We start from the raw sequence: 7,109 nt of genomic DNA, 5'->3' as shown, positions 1-7,109 counted from the left end.
GGTACGCACTTCCGCTCCGGGGGTCGCGCGCGACGCCACGTGACCGCGAGCGGGGTTAATTAGCCTCATGAATATTCACGATGGTGGCTGGCTTCATGAATATTCATGAGGCTGACTGGCCTCCGGCGTGAGTAGGTTAAACGTTGAGTTTTATAAGGGCACCACGGGGTGACCAGCCCCTCCCCACCCAGCCCCACTCCTCCCACCCCCCACCCAGCCCCACCCTCCCCACCCAGCCCCTCCCCACCCTCCCCCTCTCCACCCAGCCCCTCCACACCCAGCCCCTCCCCACCCTCCCCTCCCCACCCAGCCCCTCCCTCCCCACCCTCCCCACCCAGCCCCTCCCTGCACGACGGACGGACACAAGAATCCCCTGTGGGCTGGTGTTATCAGGAGGTTCCTACCAGTAAAATTGTCTTCTAAGAAACCGGTCCCTGGTGCCAAAAAGGTTGGGGACCGCTGCCCCCTAGCGCCCTCCGCACACAGTGTCCGCTGCCCTCTAGCGCCCCCCGCACGCGGTGTCCGCTGCCCTCTCGCGCCCTCCGCACGCGGTGTCCGCTGCCCTCTCGTGCCCTCCGCATGCGGTGTCCGCTGCCCTCTAGCGCCCCCCGCACGCGGTGTCCGCTGCCCTCTAGCGCCCCCCGCACGCGGTGTCCGCTGCCCTCTCGCGCCCTCCGCACGCGGTGTCCGCTGCCCTCTCGTGCCCTCCGCACGCGGTGTCCGCTGCCCTCTAGCGCCCCCCGCACGCGGTGTCCGCTGCCCACTAGCGCCCTCCGCACGCAGTGTCCGCTGCCCTCTAGCGCCCCCCGCACGCAGTGTCCGCTGCCCTCTAGCGCCCTCCGCACGCGGTGTCCGCTGCCCTCTAGCGCCCTCCGCACGCGGTGTCCGCTGCCCTCTAGCGCCCCCCGCACGCGGTGTCCACTGCCCTCTCGTGCCCTCCGCACGCGGTGTCCGCTGCCCTCTAGCGCCCCCCGCACGCGGTGTCCGCTGCCCTCTCGCGCCCTCCGCACGCGGTGTCCGCTGCCCTCTCGCGCCCTCCGCACGCGGTGTCCGCTGCCCTCTCGCGCCCTCCGCACGCGGTGTCCGCTGCCCTCTAGCGCCCTCCGCACGCGGTGTCCGCTGCCCCCTAGCGCCCTCCGCACACAGTGTCCGCTGCCCTCTAGCGCCCTCGCACGCAGTGTCCGCTGCCCCCTAGCGCCCTCCGCACGCGGTGTCCGCTGCCCTCTAGCGCCCTCCGCACGCGGTGTCCGCTGCCCTCTAGCGCCCTCCGCACGCGGTGTCCGCTGCCCTCTAGCGCCCTCCGCACACGGTGTCCGCTGCCCTCTCGCGCCTTCCGCACGCGCTGCCCTCTAGCGCCCTCCGCACGCGGTGACCGCTGCCCTCTAGCGCCCTCCGCACGCGGTGTCCGCTGCCCTCTAGCGCCCTCCGCACGCGGTGTCCGCTGCCCTCTAGCGCCCTCCGCACACAGTGTCCGCTGCCATCTCGCGCCTTCCGCACGCGCTGCCCTCTAGCGCCCTCCGCACGCGGTGTCCGCTGCCCTCTAGCGCCCTCCGCACGCGGTGTCCGCTGCCCTCTAGCGCCCTCCGCACACAGTGTCCGCTGCCCTCTCGCGCCTTCCGCACGCGCTGCCCTCTAGCGCCCTCCGCACGCGGTGTCCGCTGCCCTCTAGCGCCCTCCGCACGCGGTGTCCGCTGCCCTCTAGCGCCCTCCGCACACAGTGTCCGCTGCCCTCTCGCGCCTTCCACACGCGCTGCCCTCTAGCACCCTCCACACGCGGTGACCGCTGCCCTCTCGCGCCTTCCGCACGCGGTGTCCGGCACGACGCCCGTGCCCCCTGGTGGCTTCACGCTGCGGCCCGCGAGCTGCTCCACGTCGTGGGTGGTGGGCTCCTTCCTCGCTCACCCGGAGACCTTGTCGGTGGGTGCGAGTTGGGTGATCAAGTTGGTGATTGTTCAAGTTGGGTGATCAAGTTGGTGATTGTTTGAGTTGGTGATTGTTTTAGTGGGTGATTGTTAGAGTTGGTGATTGCTTGAGTTGGGTGATTGTTTAATAGAGGATGATCCCCTATTAAGAGTGAAACGTGGCTTCGTTTCCCACGGTTTAAATCCCTTACCGTAACTTACCTGGTTACCTTGACATATTCCTTACCTGGTTACCTAGACGACAGATCCCCTACTTGGTTACCTAGACAACATCCCCTACCTGGTTACCTCAACGACAGAGCCACTACCTGGTTACCGAGACGACAGATCCCCTATCTGGTTACCTAGACGACAGAGCCCTTGCCTGATTACCTAGACAACAGATCCCCTACCTGGTTTCCTAGACGACAGATCCACTACCTGGTTACCTAGACGACAGATCCCCTACCTGGTTACCTAGACGACAGATTCCCTACCTGGTTACCTAGACGACAGATCCCCTACCTGGTTACCTAGACGACAGATTCCCTACCTGGTTACCTAGACGACAGATCCTCTACCTGGTTACCTAGACGACAGATCCCCTACCTGGTTACCTAGACGACAGATCCCCTACCTGGTTACCTAGACAACAGAGCCACTACCTGGTTACCTAGACGACAGATCCCCTACCTGGTTACCTAGACAGCAGAGCTGGCTACATTCGCATGCCGGTCCTTGCCGTCGGCATCGTCGCGAGCCGATGAACCCACCACACGGCCACCTCGCAGCGCCGCGCTCACAGCAGCAAGACTCCAGCCTGATGATTGCTCATTTTTGCTTTTATTGCGACCGCGCCAGCACTGACGGTGAAGGCTCACTACTCACCGGGTGTGCACCACGGCCCCAGGTGAGCTCCTCACCTGGCCAATTGCCTCGGTAACGGACCCGTCACCCCGTTAACAATTTAACAGACGCATTACCGAGTTCGGTTGACAAATCCATCATCTGTTTACCCAGGTGACACACGAGTTGCCCGGTTGCCAAGGTGACAGGTGCATTACCCAGGTGACAGATCCGTTACCTGGTTACCTAGGCAACGGACCCGTCACCCAGGCAGCAAACCAGGTGACGAGTCCATTACCTGGTCACCACGGAAACAGATTGGTAAACCCCACACACTCCGGTGACCGTCAGCGACCGCAAATGTTGACGGTCGACCGCAATAAACGCGCCCTGACCTGGCACCCGCGTCCCGCCACTCTCGAAATCGGTGTCCGACCGGCGCCGTGGAATGCCCCACTCACCATCGTCAACTCTTAGCGACGACGGTGAATGGGGCATGAGTGGTTGGTGCGCGCCGATGGGTTGCCACCTTCAAACGAAAATAACGGGACCTATCGCGGGGACAAGAAGAATGTCCCCCCCCCCCGCCCGCCCCGCTCACCCTAGCATAGCAGGTCGAAAGTTGCCAACATTTTGGGGAAATTTTCCTGCATATTACCAATTTCTGCACTATTCTGACAAATCGCCCGATGATGCTGGATGTAATTACCAGCGAAAGGTCCTATTCAAATTGTAAATGTTGTGGATTTACTCTCCAACGCACCGGTGGGCTTAAGTAGTAACTAATTGGCGTTTTGTTTACGTAACAAACCTTACTGGCTGTGTTGGGTGGTGGAGGGTTACAACACATTTATACTTACGCGATCTAAACCAAAACACCTTTATCATGAATATTGGTCGCAAAAGCCTACGTGTTAAATGACCAATTTCCGTTCAGTGCCATCGATTGAGGTAGGAATTTTTTAACAAAAATCAAATGCTTTCGGGCAAAGTGGTCCCAACATCGCCAATTCCAGGCCCCAACAAGATAGACATCTCGGCTAGGCCCCAACGCCAGCAGGCGAGGCCCTAGGCAGGCCTGGCCAGGTTGTTATGGCCGTTTGAGGCGAGGGGATCTTTCCTTCTCCCCGGGGTCGAGTGAAGCCGTGCCAGGTCAGGCCGCTTCCGCACTACAGCTACAGCTACAACCCTACAGGCGTGCGTCTCAAGCCTCCGCGCGCGACGCGCGTTTTCCCAATCAGATGCAGCTCTCCACCGCAGGGGCACCCATCGGGACAGGGGAACCCGTGCAGGCCCAGACCAGAAACCACAACACGCAGAGGGACAAGGCCGGGAGGGTTCCGCGTGCAACGTAGTGGTCGCGTGGCAAGCGCCCCCGGCACCCCACACCCAGGCACTTGGATGGGAGTCGCGCCTTTCATGCTGTTTGTGGACAGCGCACACCTTTGCGTGTTGATATTTCTGACTGCGTTTACACGGGGGGGGGGGGGGGGGGGGGGCACGCGGCGGAGGCTTAGGAGGCAGGTTCAAGCGTAGAGGTCCGGGTCCACAGTTCGTGATTCTCACAGAGCGACACGTTTGGCGCTCGCTTGGACAGCCGTCGGTCCGGGCGTCGCTCGGATCGTCAGCCGCGAAACGTTCGCTGGGATCGTCGATCGAGTGCTGGCAGAGTGACACGATTGGTGGTGTTCATCTCATCGGCGAAATTAGTGACGAATATATTCCGCGGGGTGCGCACGCGGCTCGTTAATTGCAGAGTCATAGGATGACTCTCTGAAGAGATTGACAAGAGCTCGTGGATTTTCTGACCTGACGATAACGAAAGGGGGAATTGCGCGCCCCTCACACCACAATCTATTCCCCTTGAGCGTTGAACTCAACGTTTGGCATTAGCCAGGCAGCCTAAGGGAGAATGGGCGACGTGAAATTCACAGCCTCGACGCGGGTCGTCATTGCCCGCGCTAAGACTGGGACTCACGCGACCCACTCCGTCTCCATCGACGCCCGAGCGGCGACATAGGCGACGGTCGCTCTGTGCGAACCGCGCGGCATGGACCGGACCGTGGTGATTGTGGTGCTGGTGGTGGTGGCGCTGGTTGAGTGAGAAGATGCCGCCGGGTCCTAGCGCCAAACCCACGGCATCCAAGCGGACACATATACAGTGCGCCCGCAAAACGGGCCACGGTTCCCCACGTGTTTGTGTGCGAACTGTATGGTCGACAAGTGTGTTTAGTGATGATAGTGCACACTGTATGTTTGACGTTGTTGTTGCTTAGGATTGTTTTGTTACGATTTGTAATTGATTTTTGGGTTTGGCCACGTGATGACCTGGCCACATTTGTGTCGGTAACACCCTCCCCGCCATCTAACGACACAAATGTGGCCAGATCGTTACGTGGGCCTCACACAAATTTCATTTCTTAATCCTGATGTTATGGCTGCATAAACAGCTACGTGATGCATTGTTATGGATTGTAACGGTGAAAAGGCACAAAGCGAGGAGCATCGCTCAAATGTCTGCGCACTGAGCAGCCACGAGCATCCCACCAATCAGAGTGATCCAACACGTCCCTTCCCTTCCTAGACTTGAAGTTTTCGTGACTGCAAGGATCCATACTCTTTGGTTCTTTTGGTAAAGTCAGCTCCCCCTCCCCTTACCCCCCCCCCCCTACCGCCCTCTCTGATTTATATAAACGCCTTAACTCCGGCTTCTCTCCCACTTCAGTAAACAAAAATAATTCTTGCTGTGGTTGTCACACCTGATGATGATTGCTTGTGTTGCAATCGAAACGTCGTGATTAAATTTATTTACTTTTTTATTTTTATTACATTTTTTCACCTACGTGACTTTACCGAAAGAACCAAAGCGTACGTCCCTTCCCATAATGCTTTGCTGTTGGCGTAGGCTTGGCACCGACTGCTCTGTGCCAAATGGTCGACTGCCAGGCGCATTTTTTTTTCGGCCGCCCAAACGGACCGCTTTGGTAAACATCCGTGGGATCGCCGTGCTGATTGGTGTGGCCGCTAAACAGAGCCGGTTTAACGGAGCCTTGAGGTTACCTGATGAAGGCACTGGGGCAAAAACAAATCTCGACTTCTCCCGCAACGAAATCGAATCGTGCGCGCGTGCACACGTGTATGCGTGCGTGGATGCGTAAACATGCGTGTGCGCGCAGTAGGCATGTAACAGTTCACCCCACCTCCCCCGCGATTTGACAAATTGTACGAGTTCACCATCACGATGCGGTTTTCACCAACCGATTGTTTTTTTTATCCATCTCAATTCTTCCGTCTCATTTGTTGTCTCAAATCGTCTGTCTAGTTCGTGCCATCTCACGCGTAATGACTGTAACCCAACACAAACCTTCGCATAAAACGTTTTACAAAACCAAAGCGATCGGCTTCTTAGTTGACGGATCCCTGAATCATTGCATGCCTATCACGCGTGAGAGCGTGCGTGCGTGTGTGTGCGAGTGAGTGCGTGCGTGTGTGTGTGTGCGAGTGCGAGTGAGTGCGTGCGTGTGTGTGTGTGCGAGTTAGTGCGTGCGTGTGTGTGTGTGCGAGTGAGTGCGTGCGTGTGTGTGTGTGCGAGTGAGTGCGTGCGAGTGCGTGCGTGTGTGTGCGAGTGAGTGCGTGCGTGCGTGTGTGTGTGTGCGAGTGAGTGCGTGCGAGTGCGTGCGTGTGTGTGTGTGCGAGTGAGTGCGTGCGTGTGTGTGTGTGCGAGTGAGTGCGTGCGTGTGTGTGTGTGCGAGTGAGTGCGTGCGAGTGCGTGCGTGCGTGTGTGTGCGAGTGAGTGCGTGCGTGCGTGTGTGTGCGAGTGAGTGCATGCGTGTGTGTGTGTGCGAGTGAGTGCGTGCGTGTGTGTGTGTGCGAGTGCGTGCCGCCGATCACTGGCACGTGTTGTAGACGGTGATCTGGCGGTTGATGGCGTGCAGGATGGCTTGCATCTTCTCCTCGAGTCCATCCAGCGAGCGAGCCTTGTCCTCCAGCGCCTGCTCGTTCCTCTCGTACTGCTCTTCCAGGTCTGCTCCCACGAGCAACGAGGGCGACGCCGGTGAGACGGGACACACGGGGAACAACGCCGCAGCATCGTCGCTCAGAAAATCGCAGCCGAGCTGCTCACCCCCGGGCGGGGCGATCGCGCACGGCACGGCCTGGTTTTCCACCGGCTCTTTGCCGCCGTGGTGAGCCAGATCCAAGCCGTGACTCGCTGGCCTCAAAATCTGGCTCGGAGCCAAGCAGGGCCAGGGGCCGGGCTAGCGGTGCGGTCAATGACGTCAAAACAAGTGAAGAGAATCCAACATCAACAAAGGAGAGCGAGTGTTTGCGCCCTGTTTGGAACAATCAGGCTGGCCTGCCTAG

At 59.4% G+C, this 7,109-nt stretch overlaps 1 protein-coding gene across 2 annotated transcripts in view; it reads right to left on the bottom strand.

Annotated features, from left to right (window-relative positions):
* Positions 1-2,727: 2,727 nt before the first annotated feature.
* LOC144947253 (laminin subunit beta-2-like) overlaps positions 2,728-7,109 on the bottom strand; it is a 46,145-nt gene continuing 41,763 nt past the window's right edge. For both annotated transcript variants that reach the window (XM_078876474.1, XM_078876475.1), the window contains one exon: positions 2,728-6,771. In XM_078876474.1, coding sequence (XP_078732600.1) covers positions 6,635-6,771 — 137 coding nt within the window. In that variant the 3' untranslated portion in view covers positions 2,728-6,634. The remainder of the gene's footprint in view (positions 6,772-7,109) is intronic.

Source organism: Lampetra fluviatilis, chromosome 44 (genome assembly GCF_964198595.1).
Source record: "Lampetra fluviatilis chromosome 44, kcLamFluv1.1, whole genome shotgun sequence".
Taxonomy (NCBI): Eukaryota; Metazoa; Chordata; class Hyperoartia; order Petromyzontiformes; family Petromyzontidae; genus Lampetra; species Lampetra fluviatilis.
This window is presented reverse-complemented; position numbering and strand designations above follow the sequence as displayed.